The sequence below is a fragment of the Neolamprologus brichardi genome, chromosome 13 (genome assembly GCF_056152115.1).
Source record: "Neolamprologus brichardi isolate AB-2024 chromosome 13, ASM5615211v1, whole genome shotgun sequence".
Lineage (NCBI taxonomy): Eukaryota > Metazoa > Chordata > Actinopteri > Cichliformes > Cichlidae > Neolamprologus > Neolamprologus brichardi.
In genome coordinates, this window is record NC_142116.1 from 11,056,571 (window position 1) to 11,084,241 (window position 27,671).

The 27,671-nt window shown below is 40.4% G+C and overlaps 4 protein-coding genes across 8 annotated transcripts; 2 read left to right on the plus strand and 2 right to left on the minus strand.

Annotated features, from left to right (window-relative positions):
- The first annotated feature begins 498 nt into the window (after positions 1–498).
- On the plus strand, positions 499–4,783 carry dnajc9 (DnaJ (Hsp40) homolog, subfamily C, member 9). The gene is made up of 5 exons (XM_006783677.3): positions 499–871; positions 3,385–3,525; positions 3,805–4,059; positions 4,245–4,331; positions 4,427–4,783. The coding sequence occupies exons 1-5, from the start codon at positions 698–700 to the stop codon at positions 4,538–4,540; spliced, it is 771 nt and encodes a 256-aa protein (XP_006783740.2). The 5' UTR covers positions 499–697; the 3' UTR covers positions 4,541–4,783.
- On the minus strand, positions 4,758–15,791 carry fam149b1 (family with sequence similarity 149 member B1). Of its 3 annotated transcripts, none has more exons than XR_015719913.1 (16): positions 15,250–15,791; positions 13,143–13,259; positions 12,298–12,442; positions 11,557–11,705; positions 11,237–11,380; positions 10,198–10,359; positions 9,943–10,127; positions 9,704–9,846; positions 8,981–9,049; positions 8,374–8,486; positions 7,830–8,054; positions 7,086–7,209; positions 6,826–6,951; positions 6,544–6,621; positions 5,872–6,009; positions 4,758–5,722 (listed from the first exon to the last, which is right to left on the minus strand). XR_015719913.1 is itself a non-coding variant. In XM_087850127.1 (16 exons), the coding sequence occupies exons 1-16, from the start codon at positions 15,294–15,296 to the stop codon at positions 5,640–5,642; spliced, it is 2,052 nt and encodes a 683-aa protein (XP_087706253.1). In that variant the 5' UTR covers positions 15,297–15,791; the 3' UTR covers positions 4,760–5,639. The 3 variants fall into 3 exon arrangements, 2 of the variants coding, with proteins under 2 accessions (XP_087706253.1, XP_087706254.1); XM_087850127.1 differs by having other exon boundaries at positions 4,760–5,722; positions 6,544–6,625; XM_087850128.1 differs by lacking the exon at positions 8,981–9,049 and having other exon boundaries at positions 4,761–5,722; positions 6,544–6,625; positions 15,250–15,790.
- ecd (ecdysoneless homolog (Drosophila)) lies at positions 15,778–22,969 on the plus strand. 2 transcript variants are annotated; one of them, XM_087850130.1, is made up of 14 exons: positions 15,778–16,217; positions 16,384–16,626; positions 16,735–16,852; positions 17,016–17,103; positions 18,154–18,332; positions 18,625–18,817; positions 18,991–19,119; positions 19,228–19,353; positions 19,464–19,549; positions 19,774–19,877; positions 20,288–20,546; positions 20,749–20,816; positions 20,912–21,120; positions 21,224–22,969. In XM_087850130.1, exons 2-14 carry the CDS (start codon positions 16,422–16,424, stop codon positions 21,458–21,460), a joined length of 2,001 nt encoding a protein of 666 aa, XP_087706256.1. In that variant the 5' UTR covers positions 15,778–16,217; positions 16,384–16,421; the 3' UTR covers positions 21,461–22,969. The 2 variants fall into 2 exon arrangements, with proteins under 2 accessions (XP_087706256.1, XP_087706255.1); XM_087850129.1 differs by having other exon boundaries at positions 16,403–16,626.
- On the minus strand, positions 21,803–26,629 carry si:ch211-248a14.8 (uncharacterized). Of its 2 annotated transcripts, XM_035904846.2 has the most exons (5): positions 26,565–26,629; positions 26,322–26,407; positions 25,226–25,424; positions 23,240–23,540; positions 21,803–23,155 (listed from the first exon to the last, which is right to left on the minus strand). In XM_035904846.2, the coding sequence occupies exons 2-5, from the start codon at positions 26,399–26,401 to the stop codon at positions 22,749–22,751; spliced, it is 987 nt and encodes a 328-aa protein (XP_035760739.2). In that variant the 5' UTR covers positions 26,402–26,407; positions 26,565–26,629; the 3' UTR covers positions 21,803–22,748. The 2 variants fall into 2 exon arrangements, with proteins under 2 accessions (XP_035760739.2, XP_035760738.2); XM_035904845.2 differs by having other exon boundaries at positions 26,322–26,608.
- Between the last annotated feature and the right edge of the window lie 1,042 nt (positions 26,630–27,671).

The window sequence follows — 27,671 nt, forward strand, 5'->3', positions numbered from 1 at the left end:
CAGTTGTCTGCTTGACGTTTATTCAGCTGTGTAAAAACTATAACTTTAATCTCAGTCTAACCGATTTACTCAGGAACAAATAAAATACTAAAAAAAGGTGGTCTCAGCCACCATCTCTCTGGCAGCAACAGCGCTAGAGCGAGTAAGAGAGAGCCGAGCTGGAACAAACCATTTTGGGAGGGGGGAGGGGTTATCTATACTTTTGTTGTTAAAATGTTCCGTCTCAATTAAGTACTGTATGCTTTTTTATACTTTTAGTAGTGTGTCCCACAAACAGCAAATATTTTCAAAAAAAAGTAAGACATCTTTGGGGGTGCTTTGATTCATTTTGGGGGTGCTTTGATTCATTTTGGGGGTGCTGAAGCACCTCCAAAACTGGGCTAAAATCGCCCCTGATCTCTTGTATAAAAGTGCGCAAGTTTTGTGTGAAAAAGAAGTCATGAAAGGCTTCATTACACATTCTGACAATGTCGGTCACGAGATCCAATCAGAAGACGTTTCTGTACGTTACGCAAGCGCGTCGATGCACGCAGTGGTCTCTGTGACAGGCTAGCGCGCCAAATTGATGTTACCGACAAAAGAAAACAAATTAATGCTTAGCTAGCCACAAAACTACCCAGTACACGTCGCGGAGAGTCTTAGGACGAAATTGTTTCCCTGTCAAAGCTCAGACTGAGGCACCTGGTCCGCTGTCAGGATGGGTCTGCTCGAGCGTTGCCAGGAGCTTTTTAAGACCTCAAACTTGTATGAGGTTCTGGGAATCAACAAAGAGGCGACAGAGGCTGAGATCCGGAGGAGCTACTACAAAGTGTCGCTGAAAGTCCATCCAGACCGGGCTCCTGACGACCCGCTGGCCACAGAGAAATTTCAGGTGAACGCTCGTTGTTGTTGTGACAACACACATACACGCAGAGATTAAGCTAGGCTTGCGAGCTAGCTAACGCAGCTAACTGTAGTTGCCGTGAATAATCTCGCACTGTGCCATCACAGACTTCACCCCAGTAACATCCAGTCGCGGGATTTGGACATGCGTTTGTGGTATCTACATGACTATAGAGATGTTTTGAACATCCCCCAGTGATACTAAATTTGCACAATAATTCAAGTGCAAAACAGACTCGTTAGGTAATTTATATCCCACATATAAATTACCCTGTAAACTGAATTCAACACTTTGCTTACTACCTCAAATAGAACCTGTCTTAGAAAGTCAAGCAGGCTAAACGAAACAGTTGAGAAACTATGTCTCACATCTATGGTGAGAGCCATTATCCACAAATGGAAAAAACGTGGAACAGTAGTGAACCTTCCCATCAAAGACTCATCCAGGAGGTAAAAAAAAAAATAACCCCAAACAACATCTAACGAACCTTACTTGTCTCTGTTAAAGTAAGTGTTCATGATTCAATAATAAGAAAGAGACTGGGCAAAAATGACATCCACTGGAGAGTTCAAAGGCGAAAACCAGTACTGATTAAAAGGACCACAAAGGTTCATGTCACATTTGCAAAAAAACAAACAAACAAACAAACAAAAAACATTGTAATGATCCCCAAGCCTTTTGGGAAAATATTCTGTGGACTCGCTAGGCAAAGTTGAACTTTTTGGAAGGTTTGAGTTACATCGGGTGTAAAACTAAGACATAATTTCATAAGTATGATATGACGTTATTGTGATGGGCGTTGCTGGTTTAGGACCTGAATGACTTGCTGTTATTGATGGAACCATGAATTCAGAAAAGAGTCCTGAAGGGGAATGTGTCAAGCAGAGACATTTCAAAAAAGGAAAAAAAACAAAGATTATGCAGTGGCATAGTCTAAGTCCAAACTTAAATCAGATCCAGATGTTTTGGCACGACATTAAACAGGCCGATCATGGTCAAAAACCTTCCAGTGTGGCTGAATTAAAACACTTCTGTTGTAAAGAAGAGCGGGCCAGATTGCCTCCACAGTGATGTGAAAGCCTCATTGCCAGTTATCACAAACACTTGATTGCCATTCTAGCTGCCAGTGGTGGTACAACCAGTTATTAGGTTTGGATCGGCTTGAATTCCAAAAATAAAAGTATTTAAAATAGCACTTTGTATTTATCTGGGTTTTGTCTAATATCAAAATGTGTTAAGTGATCTAAAAAATGTCAGTGATATGCAAAAAAAAAAGGGGGGGGGGGGGGGGGGGGAAACAGAAAACAGGGGAGGCAAATACTTCTTGCAACAAAACTGTTAATTTAGTGTTGTCAGGTAAAGGCACTTGCTAAGGTATTGGAAGTTATTGACCATAATGAATTAATAAATGACTGTAAATAATAATAATAATACATTTTATTTTAAAGCACTTTTCGGAACACTCAAGGACACTGTACACAGCAGAATAATAAAAACAAGCATAAAAGCAGACAATTTACAAAATCATATAATGCAAAACATAAAACAGATTCAAAATAGCAGAATGGAAAAGGTTATGTGGGATAAGCTATTTTGAACAGGTGAGTTTTGAGTCTAGACTTAAAAAGAGAAAAGGAAGTAATATTTCTTATATCAGGAGGTAGGCAATTCCAAAGGCGAGGAGCAGAGCAGCTGAAAGCCCTGCTCCTCATAGTGGCGAGGCAGGGAGAGGGGACAGAGAGAGAAAGAGAAGAAGATGATTTAAGAAACCAAGCTGGAATGGTGATCTGAATCAAATCAGCGAGATATGGAGGGGAGAGAAGATGAATAGCCTTACATGTATACTAAAGTATTTTAAAATTGATGCGATATTTGACCGGCAGCCAATGAAGCTGTTGCAGGACAGGGGTGATGTGGTGAATAGATGGGGTCCTTATCATAATAACAGAGTTCTGGACACGTTGAAGCTTATGTATGGATTTTTGGCCAAGACCAAAAAGAAGTAAATTGCAGTAATCAATCCTAGAAGTAACAAGGCTATGAACAAGAATAGCAGTGGCATATGGAGTGAGAAAAGGATGAACACGATTAATGTTGCGCAATTGGAAATATGCAGACCGAATAACATTATTGATGTGTGAATAAAAAGATAAAGTACTGTCGAGGATGACACCCAAACTTTTCACACATGGAGAAACAGAGACCGGTGAGTTATTGATAGTAACAGAGAAGTTATTAGTTCTGGATAATGTTGATTTAGAGCCTACCAAAAGAAGCTCTGATTTCTTTTGGTATATCAAAATGCCTATAATATAAAGGCTGTGGCAGCATCTCACAAATGTCCCTTGTCTAGTTCGTATTTGTATGTATAGGTGCGGCATTTTACAGACTAATATCAAGTAATGGCCTCAGTTCATCAGTGTTTCAATGCACCTCTAAATCAGAGTGTAATACCATAGTTTTCAGTAAGAGTTGTATTTTGGTGTAAAATGTCCCTACAGGTGTTGGGAAAGCTGTACGCGGTGCTGAGCGATAAGGAGCAGAAGGCTATTTACGATGAGCAGGGAGTGGTGGATGAAGAGTCTGACGTCCTGAAGCAAGACCGCTGCTGGGAAGACTATTGGAGACTGCTTTTCCCAAAGGTACCAGAGCACAGAGTGATTTTTGTTTTTTCACTAACATGACTCACTAATGAGTCACAGTGAATGTTGTTTGTCTGTCTGTGTCCTGGGATGATGTGACACCTGAAGCGAGTCACTTGGAGGAGGAGGTTACAGCAAATAAATGGTCAGACTACACCTATGCATAATAGTAAATTGATGCAAGCATAATATATTTCAATTTGTTTGTTTGTTTGATTATTAATGCATTAATGTTCATATTAGTCTTCACAACATGCTGTCTTTCCACCCACCTCATAGATCACAATCCAGGACATACTTGAGTTTGAGAAGACGTACAAGGGCTCTGACGAGGAGCGACAGGATGTGATCAAGCTTTACTTACAGCACGAGGGAGACATGGACGCCATCACCGCCTCAGCTCTGTGCTGCTCCCAAGAAGATGAGCCCAGGCTGCGCAGCATGATCCAAGATGCCATCGATAATGGCGAAGTAACAGCCTTCCCAGCTTTTACTCATGAGACCGAGAAGAAGAAAAGGGCCCGGAGGAAGAGGGTGAGAGATGTGTTGGTGTTGAATCACAGCTTATGTGCAGGGTTTTGGTTTGGTTTTTTTGCCATGATTGTTAGATGGCCAAAAGTACTTGTAAAACTTAATCATTGCTAATAATTTGTAAGAAATGAGTACAAAAGATAAGGCTCCAGCGTCTTTGAGCTTAATGATTGCACCTAACCTTGCAGGCTGATAGAGAGCGCCAAGAAGCAGAGGAAATGCAGAAAAAGATGGGGCTGGATGACCAGGATGACAGTCTTGTGATGATGCTTAAGGTGACAAATGCATGTGCAGATGTTAGAAAGTTTCAGGGGTATAGCTTGTTTATCCTCTGACTAACTTTGCTTTCTTCTTGTTTCCTACTCTGCAGCAACGACAGCAGTCCAGAGAGCAAAATTTTAACAGTTTCCTGTCTGACCTGGAAGCAAAATACTCCAAGAAAAGTGCCCCAAAACCCCAAAAAGGGAAAAAAGCAAAAAAGTAAAATGTTCTAATATTAGTAGATACAATGTATGTAAGTTCTGGAAGATAACCACATTCACAAAACAAACAACTTTGGAAGAACATTCATATACACAGTTGTACAGCTGCATTCTGTAATCATTGAAATGATCAGCCTCAGTAGCTTTTATGTGACGCTGTATTTTGTCTCATTTGTTTTTTCTGTTAATCTTAAAAAATAAAAAAAGACCCCAAAAAAAACAAATAAATCCAGTTATGTAACACATCATTGCTTCACAGCTTTGTTTATTTATTTTTATAAAACAGGTTAAAAGAAAATGCATTGCAGAAAATTGACTCTTTTTTTTTTTTTCAAGCTTTGTGGCATGGCTGTCTGGGAAATGATCCTGAATACATATAAATTGACCTTTTTGCAGTAACCCTGATGTTACCTGTCAAGCACCCCCGCTTGGCTTAGCTTAGATTTAAAAACGTTACATCCCGTAAAATGGTTTGTACATGCGTGACAAGCTATTTACAAATAAAGTTTAATATCACTGCCTCTTATGTTCCTTTTGCTGTCATGTCATGCAGCTTAAAACCCACAGCCCCTCTCGTGATTTAAAATAAGCTCGTCTTTTTGTTTTTCTCCCTGTGTACAATGATATGCAAAGAGGCTATGGATAAATGCTTGTCGTGTCCCTATAAAAGATACAGTACCAAACTCTCTGATTTAGCTTCAGAGAGGTAATCCTGTCGGGATGAATGTGTTATTCCCTGCATAGTGGGTTCCTGGTACAACAACGCAGCACAGAGGATAATATACAGTACGTTCACATATAAATAGATATATACATATTTACATAATACATGAACTAAGGTCTAAATATGCAGCTCATACTGTACATGAAGATGGAGTTATTGTTAATAATTATTTCTGTTTGGCAGCCTCATAAGCTGATTTTTGAAATACAAAAATAGGGTTTTAACAAAAATATTACAAAAGCAGCGTAATATGAAAAAAAGAACCTGCTACTTCTGTAAAACAAAACTGTTCAGTGGGCACGGATGCTGCAGAGCATTGCACTTCGTTGCACTTGAATAAAGATGAGTGGCTCGAAAGTCTGGAGTTTAGAGGCAAACTACAAGCCAGGTCTGCTGGCTCTGGATGAGATGCCTCCTCGGGTGTGAGACCGAGACGGGACTGACCCAGGCACCAGTGGAGCTGAGAGGAAGAATTTTAAAATAATAATAATAATTTAAAGTTAATAAACAACCTTAAAACCGTACTTGCTGCTTCAATCTCCCGCATTCATAGTTCAGTTCTGAGGCCCGAGTATGAAAGAGTTTCATCAGCCACTTTAATCTACTGACCTGGGACAGGGGCTTGCGGGTCCGGCTCCTCTTCGTCTTTGATGGGCGAGTGCCCCAAGGGGTGGTGGGAAAATGAGTCCAAAAAAGACGAGCTGCTGATGCCAAGACTGATGCCCGTCACACCGATTCCAAGGGAGTCTGGTGCAATGAAGGAATAAATGAATGCATAAGTTATTAGGCGATGTGCTACGAAACGCGCCTTAAAGTGCATGTTCAAAACAGGAAACGGGCAGAGAAAAGCAGGAGTGTTAGCTCACAGTATCAGTGATTCACTTTACCCCAGGATGAACTGTTGAAGGTTATGAACTATGAGAGCAAATAAAAATGATTGTTTTATTGAAGTATATCCATACACTGAGTCAGCTATAACAAGCAGTATGATAACAATACTGCTTAGCTAAAACTTAACTAGAAGAACAGTAAAGGACGAATGAATAGAACAGAGCTAAAAGTAGCAGTGAAATGAATGAGATTGCATACATACAGAAGTGTATTAGCCTTTTTTTTAAACAATAAAATAAACTTTTATTTAACTTTAAATGAACATATTTTGAACATGAGTAGTCGAAGAGGCAGATATAGTCTTACAGAGTGGCGTTCGGTAACCAGGGCAGTACATCACATCAAGATTTTTAATGGTTTCTTTTCAAATATTCAGGTTGAATTTCTGACCTGTGCCCACAGAGGCTCTGCCTGGCCGCCCCTGCCCAATGTTGTCCAACACTGTGAAGGATCGTCGGTATGGAGTATCTGACTGAAAGCAAAGTGAGGCGTCAAACATGCTTACAATTCAGAACGTTAACCATACCAGCGAATAATATAGAGTTAGCGATGCCATTGTGACCTGATCTACAATCTAATTACTGGGAAATAAAAAAACATTACATGACAGCTTCTCTATGGAGTCAGAAATTAAATGACTGTATTTTCTCTGATGATTAACCAGCATCTCACCCTGTAAGTGTGGGTTGTGTTGGGGCGAGAGAAAACGTCCAGTAGGTGGTGGCGATCCCTCGGAACTGAGCTGCCAGCTTTGTCATTTATAGCACTGTGGGCACGGCTAGATGGGCCCTTCTGGCGCTGGAGGGATATTTAAAAAAAGAAAAAAGAAATGGGCACAAAGTTGACTATCTGGCTTTATCTACATTCATAAAAACACTCTCTAAGTTTACTGGCACATTACTTAATTATCTACTTGGTGAGAGTGCCTGTACCTGTGCAGTTTTAGATGGCTGCCCTGAGTAAGATGAGTCTGGGTCTCCGGTGCTAATGGGCGGAAGGAGTGCGTTTCTGCTCAGAGGCAATGGTGGAGAGGTCAGTTGGTCACTGGCCGTGGGTCTGTGGATGTGTGGATGAAGACAGTTTTGTCATTTTATCCATGCTTCATCAATAACTCCCCTTTTTTTTAAAGAGATTTCAGAGGGGTTACTGTTAAACCCATAATAGAAGAGAGGATAAAGGCCTAAAGTTTAATTTACCTTTTCTGGGCCCTATGTGCACGACTAGTTATTGTCTAGATGCACATAGACTGCATTTCGTTGCCTTGGACTTGTGACATGTGCAATCACAATAAAGTTGAATTCTATTCTATTCTATTCTAAAATCAAGTTTGTTGAAAGCAGCCACAAAAGATGTGTCAGACAGAACTAAACTGAAATTCAGTCTGACATCCCAGAGAGCAGTTTACACTCTGATTTCCAACATACTGGGTGCTTCTTCATATGCTGCACAATACATGAACAATCAAGCACTAGTCAATCAGTGTGGAAGCTGACAACGTCTGACAACAGGCTGAGTCCTGCATGTGGCACTGTCACAGCCATAAGCTAAAATGGAGTCTGTTCTGAAAGCAAGTTCTCTCTACATCTGCAAAACTTCACAGGGTGTAGGAGGGAATGAGGAGAGAAAAAGGAAGCAATGTAGGAACTGGGATGGGTTCTCGTGATGCTAAAACTCACAGACGTGTCCCGCGGATGACCTCATCCATGGATCCCACTGCGCTCGACTGACTCGGATTGGGAACAAGAGGCAGGAGGGTTCGGGGAGGAGGGTTCCTGCGTCGGGCCGATTGTGCTGGGCGGGACAGCGAGGAAGAGCTCTGCTCCAGGGGTCGGCGAGGGCGAGGTTTGTTGGAGGGGACCGCGCTAGATCCCGGTCTGTGAGACGCACGCTCTTCTGGCTCCCTGAGTGGGAAGGAAAGAGAGCAAAACACGTTCGATGAATAGTCTGTTTGCAACCGGCCAACTGGCTGAGGACTCTGCCAAACAAGGTGTTAGGACCAGGGACAAAAACACTGCATGAATGATGCTCTGTACCTCTTGTTCTGCAAAATGTGTTTTTCAGTAAATGGAAAACTGCAAGATATCTTTGTCTCTTTTCTCTCTGAGTTAAAGATTTAAATCACATATTAGAATTCAGAACTGTGCTAAAATTAATTTCCCTGTTTGTTTTTAGTTTTTTAAGCCACTGCTCACAGGTTAAGACAGTAATATGTGATCATACTGGCTTCTATCCGGCACACACAGGTTCCTCTGCTGAAGGGGGATGCTGTGGATCACGATGAGGTCGTTCAGGTTGTGCTGAGTCGCGGCTGCTCCAACAGGGACTCTTCCAGCCTGGGGTTTGGTGTGAGATGAGTGACAGATAGTAATGAGACAGATGGGATGAAAAGTAAAACTATGGAAATGATTAAGGGGTCAAGGAAGGGACAAAACACATAATATAAGAAGAGGCTAATAGGGCTAGTTATTTCCATATGTATAGTGCAGACAAATTGCCAAGAAATGGTTATTCATCATGCAGTGATGTAAGGAGGGCCCCATATTTGCTATGGCACCAAAAAGACAACAGTCATAACACTAAAAATGCAACAAAAACAATAAGTAGCAAAATAATACATTCCAGCACTCTTCTAAAAAAGGAAGGCTCTAACTACAGTTAAACTTGTACATGTTTAAAGTAAGTTGAAGTTAATTAAAAAGATAAACAGATGGCGGTGTTAATCAACAGTCACAAACACGTTTAATCTAGAAGTAAAGATAATAAACCGCTGTGGACGGCATGCACACAGCACGCCACCATTTTGGCTCTAAGTGAGGGAGTTACATACACTGGAAGGCCTTTTCTGCTTTTTGGATTTCCGTCTGGACTTGTGCTTTGAGCCCCTTGACTTTGTGTTCTTTAAGTGAGAGTGGAAGAGGGCATGTCCAAAGAAAGAGACAGTGGATAGAAAGGAAAGGAAGGAAGAAGTGTAAGTGAGAAAGAGGGTAATAAGAACAGAAGAAAAATGGATAAAAAAAAAATAAAAAAGAATGACCAAAAGAGATGAAATAAGAGAAAATACATTGGCATGGTGAAGAGTGGAAAGTGAAGAGGGAAGAAAAGAAAACAGTTAATGAACTGGAAGCACTGAAAGAGTGAAGAGCAACAGGCAGGGGTAATAAATAAGTGTGAACTCTGGAGGAGACACATAGGTGACACATAGACTCTAGGTAAAATGAGTCTTACCTCAATCCATACGAAAAATGTATTCATTAACTCTATAAGACTAAACTTGCCAATTCAAATGACTTCTTTTCAGTTACTACATTGTCATTATTAAAGTGAAGAAGGCGCCACATAAAAGAGACACTTTTTTAAATATACAAAGGAAATCTATAACTATTTATGTTCTTCTATTATAACATAGTCACTTAGTTTGATGGCATCTACTAATAGGAAAAAAAAAAATCAATTTTGACCCTCCTGATAGTGATGAAAGTGAAACGAGGCCCACAGTCTGAACTCCCTTAGACGCACCCCGGTGCCTCCCATTACTCCTCAGACCACTGACCTGGAACTGCATGCCAGCTGTGAGTGGGGGCACCCGGCTCTGGCCAAGTTTGGGCAGCATCGTGGGCAGCGTGGACAGCAGCATAAAGGGATTCTGGAAATCTTGCTGCACGGGGCTCAATGTCCCAGAAATATTTTCATCATCTGCCAATGACAAATTTAAAACTGTTGTGCATAAGAATGTCGATTTGTTAATTAGAGTTCAGCCTAACGCATGCAAACCAGTCAAATTCAGCCTACGTGAGGTGCAGCATTCCCAGTGGCGTTGAACCAGCTCTTTCATGCAGCCAATGAGCTGCCGCCACACATCATCAAACAGCAGATCGAGAACAGCGTGGCGGCGACACCGGTATGGTGAGACTGGGGGCAGACATTTATGCCTCCGACTCGACTCGGAGTAATCCTGTTCCCACTGGTCATCCTCCCTGCAGAAATAGGATCTTATAAGAAAATGAACAACACATAAACAGCAATTCTGAAAACAGAGTAACTTACAAGTCTGTGCTATCAAAAGCAAGATATTCCTCCATCTGACCCTCTATTTCAGTCACTCTATTCTTGTCATGGCTGCCAATGCCGCTGGAGGTACCACGCTGAGCATCCAAGTCTGGTGAATTGGATCTGATCAGATGTGCTCTCCGGCCCTGCACATTCAACCTTACCCCCACCAAGAGAAGACGAGACTTAGTTAAACAAGGTCATTTCCATAAAAACTAAATCTTTCAAATTCAGCAGACAACCACATGTTGAAAAGTAGAATTAACATAATTTTAATATGTACAAACAGGCTTAATCTAATCTCATTTATATCAACTCGATTTACGGAAAAACTAGTTAGATAACAGAGCAGCCTATTTCCTACCAGTCTATCAGTTAAAAGTGTGAGTCAAAGCATCATTTTCTCAGAACCATGATACCCACCATGACTTTGGCTCAGATTATTAATTAAAAAGCCAGAGGATCTAGGTCACAAAACCAGAGTCAGCCAGGACTCCTCTATAATTGATGCAAAAACAGGAGTAATCTGGACAGCCAACATCCACTCAAGACAGACAGACCGAGGCATTGCAGTTTTTCTTTAAATAATAAAGCAAGATATGGCTCTTTTGGGCTTTGAACATACATAACTGCTGTAAACTGTTCCATAGTTAGTTCGTGTTAACAGAGTTTATTGACAGTATTGGCTGATAATTCTTGTCTCTGCTGTTTCAGAGTAAAAGCTGAAGACTGACTGATAAAACAAAATACAATGTCCATTTTAAGCGGCAGTGACAGGCTGTTCTGAGTAACGTTTGACATTCCTTCAGCCAAGAATGATAAAAGCGATAACATATCAGCCATAATTATGTGGACACAAATCAAACATAACAGCCTACGATACTATCTAAACTGCACCCTCCAAGATAACGCTAGATCAGATGGTGAGATACCACTCACACACGCAGAGATATCTTCGTATATCTGAGAGAGATGCAACAGGTGATCTCTAACCTTATGTATCGACTCAGTGCAGAGTTGAGACTTTGAGACTTACTCTGTTCCTTCCCTGTCTTTCTCCTGGGGTTTAACGCTGCTTTCTTTGCCCGCTGACAGCCTGCTGGAAGCGCTGCCTTTCCCTGAGGTAGTATACCACTGGAAGCCTTCATCACTGGGACACAGCAGCTGAGTCCCCAGGATACTGAGTGACACACACACACAATGAATATGTAAAACAAGTGTGATTCTGTAGAAGAATGGAAGACTTTTACAGGTTTTTCTCCACAATCAGAATTAGTCTTTGATCCCGCTGCTGCCCCATTTCGTTGGGAATTAAAAAAAGGGCTGGCAGATGATAGGAGACGGCGGATTATATACCGAAGATGAGGGAAACGTGTGGCCCACTGCTGACATTCATCCTGGAGCCCCTGGAGTATCCCTCCCCCACTGCCTCTTCCCTCATAAAGATCTTTGTCGATCTCCTCAAACATTTGCTGCACCTGCCGTGATGCCGCCTTGTCAAACTCCTATGGGACGGAAACAGGAACACAGGAAAGAGTTATTCTTCACGACTAAAAGTCCCCACATTTTACTTACTGGCAATGTATCACTATTCAATGGAAGCAACAACGTGTGTGATAATTAGCTCCTAGTCTCTTGAGGTGCATTCAAGTGTCAAGTTGTTCATGTCATAAAAAAAAAAGGTCAGGGCGGAGAAAGATGTATATTTAAAAGATGTCTCTTAACTGAGAGTTTTTGCTTCTCAGAAGCAACTTGAGGACAAAAAAACTAAATAAATCATTGAGTCCTAAAAAAGTTTTGCAGAAACAGCAGGGTCAAGCAGTGTACAAACAAAGCATCCACTATACTATATAAATACTGTGTTCATCTGTCTTCTTTTAAATGTTTCCACAAATTTGTGAAAAAGAGGCAAATGTTAGTGACTAAATAAAAATCTAACATAGGACTGCAGCAATGTGTTTGTGTCTATAATAAGACAACAGAAAAAAAAAGAAGAAAATCAACATATCTAGTGTTTTAGTGTGCACAGTGTGTACATCCTTTGTTTTACAGACAGAGTCAGGCTGGCATCAACAGTTGTCTCGTGAGCAGACTTACATCGTAGCCCCAGGAGAAAACAGAGCTCCTCTCGGTGGAGATGCCAGTACCCGTGGAGCTGTGAATACCTAACCAGGACTGGCTGGAGTCTACTGAGATGACAGTGGGGCACTGAGAGTGGCCTGAAGCAGCAGATGTCTCTGAGCTAAGCACAAAGACAAAACCGTTATGTAGCCTGGCTGTAAAATCAATGGGAAGAACCAAATGCCCTATATGAAGTGTCTTGTGTTTCTAGCACTCGTTCTTCCTTTTCAACACACGATTTCTCTTTTCATCAGTTTTTCTTGTACCAGAAGAAACGGAAGAAACCAACAACTTGTATAATCTGAAAAATAAGCCTCTGTTACTCCGCTGAGGGAATCGAACTGGTGTCAGCTGCTGATATTATCAAGGTGGAAAGTGTAGGCCAAATGTCAAGGCAATTGAATATTCTAACAGGCTGCCTCATATTTTATTCTTTTAACTGCGCATCTGAAGGAGGCAATGTGATATGAATTAATCCGCTGCTTCTGGGTGTCACATAGCAAGAGCCCTGAGAATCAGTTGTCTGCTCAAGATGGTGTAACATTACAAAATACACAAGCATGAGAATGAGTGCATGTGTGACTGGTTGCAGGCTGTTTTATTTCAGCCTTATTCTGGTGTTGCTTAGGTTTGTCTGCTTACATAACAGCCAAGAAGCAAGGCTTGACTACTCTGCAGTCATTTTGTAACATACTCTAGGCACTTATTTCAGCACAGAGTTTCTTAAGTACCACTGTCTTTGTTCTCACACAGATTTCAATACAATACTGTAACAAGCCTGGCGTGTGAGTCCTTCTGCAGAATGACCAGGACTCAGTCACCTGTTATGCGCAGAAGCAGCTTCCTGCAGGTCATGGAGGTAGCACGGAGGGGTTTGGTTGTCGTCTGCTTCTTCTGGAAGAGGATGGTGGTCAAGGCTGCTTCGAGACAACCCACGACTGCAATAAAGACAGGTTTAGAGCATTCAGTGAAAAAGCAATCAACAAAAGAGTGTGCAATTGCATTTTGGGATGCTAGGGAAGGATATTAATATGTCAGCTCCAACTACCAAGTCTGAATCTGAACACTGTGCTGAAATGCAATAGAAAAAAGCATGCATGCAACTAAGGTGTGCAAAAGCTCCATTACCATGAGTCTTATTAAAATTATTTTTGCAATGAGAAACACAGCCTTTATAAAAGGGAATGATAAGGTCAAAGCAGATTACGATGGATCTAAAGGAATCAGATGTAGAGTCCCTATTATAGTCACTGATGAACTTACGGAACATATACAGTGCTGTGAAAACTATTTGCCACCCTTCCTAATGGCTGATTCAGATCATCAGTCAAATGTTAAGATTCGACAAAAATAACTCTGGTAAATACAACATTGAGTTTTTAAATGGATGTATGGGTAAAACCTATTAACTGGCTTTGCCACACTTGGCAGCAAGAACTGCAATTTAGAGTTTGTGTTTGCGATAACAGGCAATGCTTAAAATTCACTAGGGAAGAATTTTGGCCCACTCATCTGTGTAGAATTGTCATAACTCAGCCACACGGGTGGTTTTTTTGAGCATGAAAGGTCATGCCAAAGCATCTCAATCAGATTTAAGTTCAGACTTTGACTAGGGCACTGTAAAACCTTAATTTGTCACCTCCATTCAGAACGCATTTGCTGGTGTGTTTCGAATTATTGTTCTGCTGCAGAATTCATATTTCCATCAATTATGCTTCATCTAGGTCCTGGGGCAGCAAAGCAGCCCCAGACCATCATACTACCACCACCATGTTTGAATGTTGCTGGCAGTTCCTTTTATGAAATGCTGAGTTAGTTTTACACCAGATAAAACAGGACATAAACCTTGTACAACGTTCAACTTTTGTCTCATCAGTCCAAAGATTCTTTTCCCAAAAGTCTTCATAAAGGGATCACCAAGATGTTTTCTGGCAAACGAGATGAGCCTTTGTTTCTTTCTGGTCAGCAGTGGGTTTTGCCATTGAACTCTCCCCTGCATGCCATTTTTGCCCATTTTCTTTTTTTTGTTGTTGTTGCTGAATGATGAACACTGATCTTAATTGAGACATACGAGGCCTGCAGTTTTCCAAAAGCCTTAGAAATGGCTTTGTCACCATTTCCAGAACAAAAAAATCCAGTGAATTTGTTTCTCAGCTGTTTTTGAGTTTATGTAGAGGGTGGCTCAGTGTGTTGCTTTTTGAGATCTTTTCACCCACTTACTTAAATTATTTCTTAATTCAACAGGTCTGGCAGTAATCGAGCCTGGGTGTGGCTAGTGAAATTGAACACAGCTTTCCAAACAATGTGGTTAATTTATGGCATAACAAAGGAGGGCAAAGACTTTTTCACACAGGGGCAGGTAGGTTTGGATAGCTTTTCCCCCCCCCCAAATAAATGAAATCATTTAAAAACTGTATTACACGTTTAGTTGAAATCTAAATCTTTGTTTAATATTTACTCATATATTTGTCTATTTTTTTCACTGCACTGTAATATGACAAGATGACATGAAGAAAACAGACACCAGTGAAAACAGCTGGAGATTATGTGTTTTTTAAACATTACACTGTGATTACACTTGATTCCATTGTATCTACCCATAGTGTTGGTTTTGTATCTCTTATTGAGTCAATCTCATTAAATAAATGTCTACATTTCATTCTTATGGCTTGACAGCTTTCTCTGGAGAGAAAATAAATAGAGTGGGTGGTATGAAATAAAAATGTGACAATCAACTAAAATGAGCTGATTGCCATGTTCACAAATAGACCACGGGCAAGCTGGAATATCGCCACATCGATCAACACATATAATCATTTTTACTCTTTCTGTCACTAGTGTAGGTTAACAGTCAATCATCAAACCCCCCTCCACTGAATAATAGCAGAATAGAAGGAAAAAAATAAAGAAATTATGTCAGCTACTCACATCTCGAGTTTGTGCGATACAGGTCTCCGGTTGTATCGTGAAATCATTCTCCTTTGCCTCCGTTTTATATGCTCAAACCCTCTCCTCTCCTCCTCGCCTCCACTTCCAGGACGCTCAGGGAACGGTTCAGATGGAGCTCTGACATTTCCTCTAATATTAGCCCGCAGATACTCTGGATAGAGACGCTGTTTCTTAACGGCTGCAGCTAAGCTACGTCCAAAAAAACTAAGCTAGCTACTGGTACGAGGGTGGCCAGATTATTAAAAAAGGCACAAATAGCATCATACAATTTCCACATTCCCTCATAAAATAATTCTTGGTTTACTAAATGAGCATATTAGATAGCCCAGAAGTTCACTATTAATTACGTTTCTCTCGCTATATATATATACATATACATATATATATATATAATTTTTTTAATGAGTGTTTAACATTATTGGAGCAAGCTATCGCCAGCTCATAGGATATTCTTTGCTAAAGCTAGCATCACCACCAACAACAAAAATAACGCGGGTGTCATGGATACGCAGCTTCGTCGACCCGAGGGATCGCGGGAAATGTATTTCAGGCCAACTAAATGTTTCTAGAAAGCCAAAGGCTGCATACTTCAATTCCCAGCATTCATTGCAATAGCATGTTGCGTTTATAAAATGTATTCGCCGGTCCTGTAATTTTAACTAAACGCAAGATGTGTATTTATCACATTTAGTGGAAAATTAGACTTATTATGTAATTTGCATTTATGTAAAGTAATGTAAAGTATTTTTTGAATCGGTAAAACCGCTACAGAAACAGAAGGTAGGAACTCTGTTTATTATCTGTTTGGCGAGGACGACTGGAATTCGTCGTAGGACCTAAACAGTTACAGATGGCGTGAAAGAAACGTACTTAGGAATAACCGTAATAAAAGCCGCTCCAGAATATACTAATACAACATAACCCATTTAAAAGGAAGACAAGACAAGGTAAGGCCGAATGAAGCTTTCAAGAGGTTGTCGTGACAATCACTAGTAAAACGTTAAGTTTATCTAGAAGCCTACGATTTCCTCTCTTTATTTGCATCTAAATTTAAAGTCATAATATAAAAGCAGACATTGCCGACCTTTCATATGTCTTTCCACATCGCCTTAGCGTCGTATCTTTTTATTAGGTCTTTTAAAACTGCTACTATGGAGGCGCTGCAGAGGAGAATGATTGAGGAGGACATGGTCCAGTACAAGCTCTTTTTGATCCAGCCAGGCAGCTCTTCTTCACAGCAGACTGAGGAACGTCTGACACATCTAGTAGAGGAGATTTTGGCAAAGATTGCCCCTCTTCTGATACAGTACATCTGGCAGCATCAGCCAATCAACCTCAAGTATCACCCTGAGAAAGGTAGAACTTTTTCAGCACCCCAGAAAGGAAGCAGCATGCTGTATGTCTTTACGTGGTTAACACTCGGTACACACACTAACGGCTGGCGTGTATGGATCTCATTCACAGGAGGCATTCCTGCTCACATTGGCGGGAGCACTCAGTTTGGAGACAATGTTGAGGACGAGTGGTTTATCGTGTATCTCCTGCTGCAAATCACGGAGGCTTTCCCTGAGCTTACAGCAAGGTAAGGGTGATCCTGCTCATAGTTTCTAAATATTTATAAACTCAGAGCAGAGTTTGCAAAAAATAATAAAACAAAAGTATCAATAAATAAATAAACACACCCTATTAAAATGCTCACCAGTCATTTATGTCTTTGTTTCCAAAATAATTGTTTATATGTGCAGAGTTGAGGATAATGATGGGGAGTTTCTTCTGATTGAAGCAGCAGATTACCTTCCTAAGTGGCTGAATCCAGACACAAGTGAAAACAGGGTGAGTTTTCCACATGACATGACAGAGTTGACAGTACTGGAAGCACTGTATGTTTAAGCCCAAAAAATTAAATGCCTCCCACAGCATACTACAGTTATAAACTGATCCCCAGGCAAGCTTTGGTTTAATTTTAGACCCCCCTACTGATACATTGAAATGCAATTCACAACACCAGGGTTGTATGTCAAAATAGTTTTCATTTTAAATAAAAAAAACAGGAATGTTAACCTTAATTAGTGCTTAAAATGGTTGTCTGTAAAGACTCATCGGTCAACTCTCAGAGCTTAAAGAAAAAGGCTTATTCCGTAATGAATGACTGGCAAGAGCCCTCCAGCTATTAAGGGCATCTACCTCAAACTGTACCTGCATATGGCCCACGACATTATCAAGGATCACAGCCATCTAGCACGCCAACTAATCTGCTTGTTTCCCATTAAAGAACAGTCTTTCTTATCAACCAAGTGTTTGGTCAAGTGTTAATCTCATTGTCATCTTCAAGTTTGGACAGAAATGATCTGACACTTTACTGCAATGCAATGTGCAAGACAGGTTAAATAATCCCACTGGCACTATTGCGTACACTTGTCACTGCGCAATTTCTCATGTGTAGTAACGCTGCATACTGCACACCTATAATTTTAAGAATGTGTATCCATTTATGACTTTTAAAAATTCTATTTCTGACTCTAATAGTATTTTAATTTTAAATTTAGATTCATTTAGTGTTGTTTATTTATTTTTTTAAATCTTGTTAAATTTTTAGATGCTTGGTGACTTTTTCCCTCATCTTGTTAAGTACATTTCATTGTAATGTTGACCCCGTGTTAAGCTCGACTTACAATGCACCCAATTGGATAGAATTACTTATCATCATGCTTCATTTTTGTTTGTTTTCAATTTGACTTTTCCTGATTAAAGTTAATGCAAGAACAAGCTTGGAAGAAAACATGTAAAAACTTACCTGCACAGCCCTTTTAAATTTTGTTTACTTGACACTGCCAATTTTTTGCTAAGTGTAGGCTTTTTTGCACCACTCCTTTTCTTTCTCAGGTCTTCCTATACAAGGGAGAGTTGCATATCCTTCCCTGCCCATCTAAATCCACTTCAGTGGGCTTTTCAAAAGATGTGGTACCCAGTGTGGCACAAGCTCTGGAGCTACTTTACACCTACCCAGAAGTCTGTCGGGCAAGCTCCAAGATTTCTTTAGCACTGAAGAAGAGACTAGAGGGGTAAGAGGGATTCCACATATAATCAATATTCAGTATTCAAAAGCAACATCGTGATAAATACTACTGACAAAGTTACTCTGCATGCGTCAACTGGCACTCAGCCTATTTCAGTTACATAGTTTCCTTAGGGATAAATAGAGCATTCTGATTCTGTGGTTTCCAGCTGCATAGACAGGGAGAGCACTGGCTACATGATATTGGCTATTTAAAACATGAGAATACAGGGTGCTGAATCACTGTTGTGTACTAGAGGAATACAGTTTTGTAACATATACTTTTTCTTTCCCCTCAGGTATCCAGGGAAGATTAAATCGGGCCTCCACCGTGCACACTGCTTCATACCTGCAGGTATTGCCACTGTGTTGGCACAGCGACCAGACCTCATTGCACCTGCAGTTTCAGCATTCTACCTGCGGGATCCAGTAGATTTGCAGGCGTGTCGAACCTTCAAGACGTTTCCTCCTGATACACGAGTCCTCACTTTGGTAAATACATCCATGTATATATGTACTTTTTAAAAGGTAATATCTTTGTTCAGAACTGTTCTGTGTTGTTTTATAAATGCTTATTTTATGTACAGGACTGTAATTAGTGATTAGTATTTATTTATTTTTTGGGAGGGCGTCTGTTTCCCCTAACCCTGAATAAATATTTTCAGGTGACGTTCACCCGGTGCCTGTATGCCCAGCTCCAGCAGCAACAGTTCACCCCAGACCGGAGGAGTGGTTTCACCTTACCTCCTCGTTCTCATTCCCAATACAAGGCTCATGAGCTTGGCTTGAAGCTGGTGATTCATTATATATCTTTGTACTTCATACTGCGTACTTTTAATGCAGATAACAGGGTTGTTTTATTATGTAAAAGTCATAATCTTGTGCTCATGCTGTATTCCCAGGCCCACGGCTTTGAGATCCTGTGCTCTAGGTGCAGACTGCCTTCATCAGAGCCTAATGCCCCAGTCAGTTGTAACCCACAGTGGAAAGGCTTTATGGAGAGTTTGAATGGGAATGGCTATTTCCATGTATGTCACTTTTTTTTCATGCATGCACATGGCTAAAGTTGCAATACAGTCAGCATTTATCTATTGGAGCACATTTTTAAAACATGTGTTTGCACTGTTGTCAAATGCAGGGAGAACTGGAAGGTTCAGCACGTTACAGAGAACTTACAAGATCAGCAGAAAACTTCTTCAAACAGTCGGTTGCCTCAAAATCAAGGTAAAGACTTAAGCTGTTCACAGTGTGAATATGTGAATATGTATGCCAATGTCATCTAAGATATCTAGTTGAATGAACGTGCGTGTGTGTGTGTGTGTGTGTGTGTGTGTGTGTGTGTGTGTGTGTGTGTGTGTGTGTGTGTGTGTGTGTGTGTGTGTGTGTGTGTGTGTGTGTGTGTGTGTGTGTGTGTGTGTGTGTGTGTGTGTGTGTGTGTGTTGCCTCAGTGCTTTGTCCCCAGGTGAGGAGGTTCTCCAGCTGCTGCACAGCTGCGAACCATTCAACTTGGAGGAGATGAAGAAAAATGAGTCACAGCTCCCCCAAGAGGACAGTGAGTGAAAATCCTGACTAGAAACTGGCAAAATCTTATATAAATAATGTGTGAGTGTAAATAATTGTCTTTCTTAATACTGAAAGACATTAGTCACATTTGCCAAGTGATCCATGAAGGCACAATGTGAGGATACTTAATTTAGACCTAAGTTAAGTGTAATTTTCCTAGCTAGGGTAAGAACACCTGTCTGTCTCTGGAAGATTTGTATGTTAGTTGTTAAGCATTGTAACTTTAATATCACCTTGCTAGAAAGTGAGCATTGCCTTTGTCTATCTCAGCCACCTAAGATTCTTCGCCTTGTGCCAGTTTCTTTCAGTGTCTGTCCTTTTGTTATGCTTCCCTCATTCTCTCCATTTTTTTCTTACGGACATTTCCCATAATTAGTTTTTCTCTTTGTCAACCTCCAGGTGATAGCTGGCTGGATATCACAGCTCAGGATTTGGAGCGGCTGTTGCAGGAGAGAAGTGGGGGTAGAGCTGATGTTGGCAGCCAAAACTCAAGTTCCACCAAACAGAAACAGCATGTCGGGGATGCAGAGGAGAGGGGAAAGGAGAAGGAGGACAACATAGAGGAAGAGGAAGCTGGCTTCAGCCTGGTAGCTATCAGTCAAGGGATGAAGAACTTCCTCAAGGCCATGTCTTCGCATGAAGGTGCAGAACTGCCCTGGTGAGACTAAGTGACTTTTAAATCTTTTGTTCCTATTTAGCCAAACATTTATCAGATTTTAATATTTATATGGATGTAGTATGAGCATAGTTTTCCCTTAATGGTCTCCCTGAGCTGTAAATTGGTATGTGTATATTCTTGCAAGCCTAATTTATTTAGGCCTACATTGTCATACTGACAGTCTTTTTCATTTCTATTCCAGGAGCAGTGCAACCCAGCCTTTTAATATTGATCCAGACTCAATGGCCAACGCACTGGGAAGACTACTTGGTATGAAATTTGCCAACAGTGAAATATGTGGTATGAACTTGCTACAATTTTCTTTTTAAAATCATTAATGAATTTGTCTTTTTTGTTTTTTCTAGGAGGCAAAGACGAAGAGCTGGATTCAGATGATCTTGATGATTCTGATAATGATGAGGAGGAGGAGGAGGAGGTAGAAGAGAAAGAAGATGGCTTCTGTGGTCAAGCAGAGATGAAAGGAACAGAAACTCTGGACAGTCTCAAAAAATATATGGACCAAATGGATGAGGAACTGATGAAGACTAATGTAGGACAAAGCTTCAAGCGAACGGTAAACTCTCGTAACACGCCTTCCTTTGCTAAGATAAAAACTATTCAAAAGATATGCGCAGGACACAGGTGTCACCCTGAACCTATCTTTATCATATCTGCAGAATTACAACAAGGCAGGAGCAAGCGGCGACTCCTCTCACCCTTCTGCCAGAGACGATCTCCCAAGGGATGACAAACTGGAGGAGAAAGAGGAGGAGATCCAGCCCTTAGATGTGGATGTCAATTTGGTCACAAACTTGCTGGAGTCCCTCAGCTCCCAGGCTGGGCTGGCAGGACCAGCTTCCAATCTGCTGCAGAGCTTGGGCATACATCTACCACCCAACTCTGATCCCGCATAAAGGGCAGGAAGTAGAATCAAATAATTTATATGTGTCGTTTGGCCTAATGAGATGTGGGAAGTTAACAGCACAGGAAAGACCAGCAGCTAAATAATAAACACCAGACACAGTGTGCTTGATGGAAGCACTGAAATTGCTTGTAACACAGATGAAGTTAATATTAAAAATACCTTAAATTCATCTGTTTGAAATTACGGTTAACTGAAAGTGAGATTTTGCAGCAAATGAGCATTTATATCAGGTTAACTGTAAATTTTTAATACCTGTTGCTTTGTGTAATTGTTGCGTGCACTTATGGTGGTTTTTGTTCAACTACAAAAAATATTTTTCTAAATAAAGCCGTTTTTCATTCTTATTTTTTATTCAAATTGTCAGCATAATTCACATTTTCTTAGCATATTCAAGTGTAATTTTAAAAATGATGCATATAAACATTTTCCAAAAAGCTCAAGAATGACTAGGAAGCAATTTGGCTTCTAATAAAAATGTGAAATACTCAATTACAACAAAAAGAACAGCAGCACTAGAATGAGCGTTCAGCTCTTTCCACATGTGAACCCCCTTCTCATCTGGCATCTCTGCAGTCAGATTCATTCAAGGGCAACTTTTGTCTGTCTCTGGTTAAGTATTAATTCAGTTAACTAAGCGAATTTAAATTGCTAACTTGTTTTATGATGTTAACTATCTGTGTCAACATTCTGTCATTGTCATCCCTTTTCCTATGAAAGCTGTCAGCGTCATACGAGGACTACTTCTAGGGATGTTCAGCACATCCGCTGTTAAGAGCTCTCAGAAATTAATGTCATAAAACTGGAAACGACTCACATTTATTTTGTTTGTTTATTTGTACATAAGAGAAATTCAGCTTGTTGATAGTTGCTTAATACTTCAGCTTCATGTCTGAAAGAAAAATTGTAATGTTTGACCCCTGACGCTTAACTGTTTCATTAATAAATACCTAGCTTGTAAACTATTTTCCATTAGTGCCACTGATTTAGAAAGTGCGAGCAACAGCACTCATGTTGCTCACGCTGCAGAAAGTCACAAGTAGCTAGGGCATGTATCGTCTTAATAACATATTAAAAGAATAAGATAAAAACTTGTGATGACACATAATAACTAACCGTATATCGTTAGTGTGCCACCGTAGCCTGCATTTTGTCTTTTATAACTTTGTAATGTGAGTGGATATTGACTGATAACGGATGAATAAAGCTAGTATCTACAGGTATAACACTTTGGTTAGGGTCAGTGGAGTGCAAGACGACCTACTAAATCTTTTAGTCCTTTACAGAAGCTGAAAAAATGGCTGAACTATGTACCTCGCTGAGTGGAGCAGTGCAGCAGCAAGGGGTGAGACACAAAGAGCCACTACACCGACCAGGAAGCTCAGCACCATTCCCAGCAGGAGAATAGCGAGCAGGTATCCATGGAAGAGCAGGATGCGCCAGTTGGCCTGACTCAACACATGCCAGGGACGCTCTGGGTGCAGAAACCACAGGAGGCCCAACACCCAGCTCTGGTTCACCAGCTGTGTATAGTAGATGTCAAAAACAGAGGCTTGGGAATCTGGAGGGTGGCTGCGCTCCATCTCAGACACTTTAGCAAGCCAAGTCAGAGACAGGCTGTGCAGGATTAAAGCCAGAGGTCCATATATATACTCCAGAGGCACAATATTTAAGAGACCCTCAGATGCTGCAGACAGACAGAAAGAGAAAACTAATTAGAGGTTCATTTACTCTAATATGTGAAACAATCATCTGATATCCAAACTTTTACCTGTGATTATCACAGAGGTCCCACTGATGATGAAAGTCAGAGCAGTGATGTGGCTTGCTGGTGGGGATGCCAGCTTCAAGGCAAAACTAAAGGCCACAGTCACCAGGGGCAGCAGAAGCATCATGAGGACGAAGAGGTTGGAAGATGAGCTGCTGGCTTTGGCCCACATGGTCAGCACTGCTTGAATGCTGCTACAGATAGCAGACGGCAACATCCTCTCACCCAGGGACCTTGAATAACTTCTTAGATGCACCAGATCCAGGGCATGCAGGAGATTTAAGAATAAGAGAGACACCAGAACCTGAAAAGACAGAATATAAAAAAATAAACAATTATCTAACTTTAAAAAAGCCTACAAGTGTTAATGTGAATCACTCATTTTTAATGATAGGTAAATATTTACTTCAATCCATGTGGCTAAGGCATGTTAACACAAACTGGAATGTGTGAAAGGTAGTAACGTTTACAGCTGAGACTGAGAGAGTGCCTCTTCATCAGCAATTTGCCTGCAGGGTCATTTTGGGTCATAATTTTGAACTAGTCCTGACAAAAGGGAACAGAGTTCACATCTACTTTAAAAAAATATTTATATTTTAAGCAAAAGTCAAACAAGGAAAAAGTAATAAAAAAAATCAATCTATTTTAATTAATATTGTACATTATCATCATCATTTCTGTTTTTGACAGCACACTTAATCATTTCAATGTTGCCACTTTAGAGCCTGTAAATATTGTGATGGATTTCTATCGAACAGGTTAGCAAGTAAATGAGTTAACTGTAGAGATATTAAACACTACTACACTATGAACTAATAGTGAAATAAATGCTTACGTCATTTCATGCTCAAGCAGCTGTAGTTTATTGGGTGGGTAATACATTACAATTAGTCATTCTTTGCACAATAATATTCTACACTCGGGGGCACTTCATTATTACCAGTTCAGCTGGTGGTTAATAAGATCTCAGTCCAATGGAGCAGCTTTAGGATGTGGTGAAACAGGATTGATGTGCGATGTGATCATGTCAATATGAAACAAAATCTCAGAGGACTGTTTCCAGCACCTTGTTGAATCCGTCCAACAAACAATGAAGTCTGGAATGCAAAGGGTAGTCTAGCCTGGTACTAGCAAGGTGTACCTAATGAAGTGTGAGCATATGCTGTTGACTTTTCACTAACACATCCTGATTTCTGCATGCTTGAATTTATGATAAATATGCTGCGACATACCTACACATTTACTATTCTTCTGAAGGGCCTCATAAACAAAATGCATATAAAGCGGGTCATATGGATAAGACGTGGACTAAACCCAACCAGTCCTGTGACTCATTTTCAGGTGTTACAGGCAATGTTAGCTTGTGGACCATAGAATCATTTAGTCAGTATAGCACCTCTCCTATATATCAGCAGTTGAGGTCAAAGCTGGACACCCAAAAGTTAATTCCACCTTTGTACAGCGTCACACTTGCATCTGAGTTCTTTGGGCAATAATATGGTTAATCATCTATCCTGCACACGTGTTATCAGCAGTAACGTCCTTCTGTCACTTCCCTCTACGTCTGCTTTCACCTTTAAACTAGCACAAACAGCAATTATTGATAGGATTTCACTGACCACCACAGCTGGCGGCACAAATGATTAACAACAATCCAATGATTAAGCTTACATTTTGAAAGACCATTCGAATGTTTGTTATAACTTCCTACTTTTTTCTTTTGCAATATGTAACTTCATTATTTGCCTTGATGTTGGCAAAGCTTTTATAAATGCACCTGTAATTGAAGCAAAAGCAAATACCCTGCGGTCAAGAAACAGAGCTTTGTGTAAACTCAAAAGCATTTGAGTGGCCTCACATGACCTTTTTTCTCACTTATATAAATTACTATTTATACTAATTTGTAAAAAGGTATTTTTGACCTTATCCTTTCTAATCAGAGTTTGGTTGTGTCCAAAAGAAGAAAATCCAAAAGTTGCAGACACCAACCTGGGCAAAGCTGAGGGCCACAGGATACGGGTAGCGATACTGAGGGATAAAAACGGAAGCCACAAAGTTTCTGAGTTTGTCTCCCAGACCATATATCACCACAACCAGCAGGACCAGACTGGCAACCAGGGGCTTCAGCGCATGATGCGCTGAAAGACACCTTACAGCCGAGGCATATCTCGTCCTCCATCTCCCTGAACTGTGCACAAGAGACATAAACCATAAAGTCACACTGATAACAATGAACTTATAAAATGTTTTTTTTTCTTTTTGTTCTGAGTTTAATGTTTTTTTAAAAAAACTTACATTGGAGTATATATAACCTTTGGTTTGCAATGCAAGTTTGCATTTTAAATGCAACTTTTATATGGTTCCCAAGATCCAATATATTAGATTAAATTAAAACAACAACAACAACAACAAAAACAGCATTATCTTTTATCCAAAAGATGTGTGTTTTTTTAATTTATTTATTTTTGTATTTTATTGCAGGATTTCCCACCTGAAGTCCAATTGTGAAGTCGTGAGTGTATACACTCACGACTTCGCAAGAGAGCAAAGGTTATTTCCTCTCACAACAACCCAACTTTGCTATTTACGGATGATCTCTCAAACAGTGTTCTAAACATGTATTGTAGTCGAGACAATCACATCACAATTACATACACTGTCTGATTGTTTTGTTGTTCCTTTTCAGTTGTTTATGTTTCGTGTGGCATGCCCTATTGTAGTTTCCTTGTTAAATTCTACTGATACCAACAGTGCGTCCCTTTTAGACCAGAATATTCTTTTTCAATAAAACTCATGTCAATTATGAGTCTGTAAATATACAGCATAATAGTAAAAGTCAAATAAATTATAATATAAAGCGGAGAATAAATATGTATTAAATGTAATAAGACCTCAGAGGACTAGTAGGCGCGTTTAGCTTTAACAGCCTATCAGCAGAACTGAAGCGCGATTATAAAAAGTGCTGCTTTAAAACTTAAAAGAAAAGAAAGACGTATAGACCAACTATAGCAAAACTAATTAAAAAGGAGCGCAACTCATTTTCTTTTCGGGGGAGGAAAAAAAGCGAGAAACAACATTTACTCACCATTTTGTTGTCGTCATAAAGTCATAGTTCATCTTCAACCTCCAAACCATCCATTCCCTCTGTGTTGCTGTCACTTCCATTCATTCCTACAACAGCCAGTAATAATGCGATTATATCAATAATAATAATAATAATAATTCATCCTCGTAACGGACACGTATCCCGTCCGCCTTTTATTTTGGTATTTAAATAAATATAGACTTGTAACTTCATTCATGCAGTTTGCTTGAGGTGAAGTAGTACCCTTTGCATCTCCTGCTTTGGCAACTGTTTGTGACATTCCTCTCCGGCTTTTCGTTTGCTGACGACCACATGACCGCCTGTGCGAAGGTGAATTTGAATAAACAGACTCATTAAACTGGGAGGATGCCGCTCTGTACCCTGCTTCTCAGAGTCTACCTGCTGCACTGTGCGCACTGGGGTTCTTATAACTGTATTGCTATAAACACTAATATGTCTTAAACCATAAATGTTTTATGGTTTAAATGTCTGAAAACTGCTCACATATTCTTCAATGATTTTCAGCAAAATCTTCCTGTTGGTGCTAAATGACTCAAGAGTACACCAGGGGGCAGTCAAACACACCACCTTTTCTCAGTCCACTGTTTCTTTCATTAAAGTAATATAATAGCTGGGTAATTTGTTACTTTTGAAATGAAAACATTACATAAAATATATCCATTATCCCTCCTCTTCACATGCCCAGCATCCCAACCTTCCCTCTCTAACTTTGGCTCTAAAGTGCTCAAAGTGAGCTGTGCTTCTCGTGTACTCATTTCCTGGTCAAACCAAGCAAACATCTTCAGCTCTGTCACCTCCAGATCAGCATCCTGTCTTATTGTCACCTTCACCAAACTATACATGATAGCAGGCCTCACTACCATCTGAACCTTCTCTTTTACACTTGCTGCCATCCTTCTGTTTCTAATACTTGTCTTCAACCATGCCATGCTGGTCTCCTAAAAGTGGTCTCAAGACCGGTCTTGGTTTAGGCGGTCTTGACTATAAGTCTGCTCTACTCCTCGCAGCTGTCACACGTTTTCTCTCATTCATACACATTCCTTCATTTCCTCTTTTCTTTCTTCCAACTGTCCTGGTTCTCTTCTGTCTACTCTTACTACATATCCCAATGACATCTATGAAGAGTCCACGGAGACTCGTGGAGGACCTCATCTGTCAGTCCGTCTATCACCACCGCAAACAAGGGGGCTCAGAGCAGATCCCTGGTGTGATTCCACCTCCACCGTGAACCCATCCATCACTCCTGCTGCACACCTCACCACTTTCTCTCTGTCCTTATGCATACTACGTATTTCTCTGACACTCCTGACTTCCTCATTCAGCAACCAA

Excerpts from the sequence above, each read along its gene's own strand:
- fam149b1 (XM_087850127.1), bottom strand. The coding sequence starts at position 15,296 with ATGATTTCACGATACAACCGGAGACCTGTATCGCACAAACTCGAGAT. Across the intron at positions 11,706-12,297 it reads TTTTCTCCTGGGGCTACGAT|GAGTTTGACAAGGCGGCATC; the intron begins GTAAGTCTGCTC and ends TCCGTCCCATAG. Across the intron at positions 9,050-9,703 it reads CAGCTGGCATGCAGTTCCAG|AACACAAAGTCAAGGGGCTC; the intron begins GTCAGTGGTCTG and ends TCTCACTTAAAG.
- si:ch211-248a14.8 (XM_035904846.2), bottom strand. The coding sequence starts at position 26,401 with ATGGAAGTGACAGCAACACAGAGGGAATGGATGGTTTGGAGGTTGAAG. Across the intron at positions 25,425-26,321 it reads TTTATGACGACAACAAAATG|TTCAGGGAGATGGAGGACGA; the intron begins GTGAGTAAATGT and ends TCTTGTGCACAG. Across the intron at positions 23,541-25,225 it reads TGGCCCTCAGCTTTGCCCAG|GTTCTGGTGTCTCTCTTATT; the intron begins GTTGGTGTCTGC and ends CTGTCTTTTCAG.
- dnajc9 (XM_006783677.3), top strand. The coding sequence starts at position 698 with ATGGGTCTGCTCGAGCGTTGCCAGGAGCTTTTTAAGACCTCAAACTTG. Across the intron at positions 3,526-3,804 it reads GGAGACTGCTTTTCCCAAAG|ATCACAATCCAGGACATACT; the intron begins GTACCAGAGCAC and ends CCCACCTCATAG. Across the intron at positions 4,332-4,426 it reads GTCTTGTGATGATGCTTAAG|CAACGACAGCAGTCCAGAGA; the intron begins GTGACAAATGCA and ends CCTACTCTGCAG.
- ecd (XM_087850130.1), top strand. The coding sequence starts at position 16,422 with ATGGAGGCGCTGCAGAGGAGAATGATTGAGGAGGACATGGTCCAGTAC. Across the intron at positions 17,104-18,153 it reads CAGACACAAGTGAAAACAGG|GTCTTCCTATACAAGGGAGA; the intron begins GTGAGTTTTCCA and ends TTTCTTTCTCAG. Across the intron at positions 18,333-18,624 it reads CTGAAGAAGAGACTAGAGGG|GTATCCAGGGAAGATTAAAT; the intron begins GTAAGAGGGATT and ends CTTTCCCCTCAG.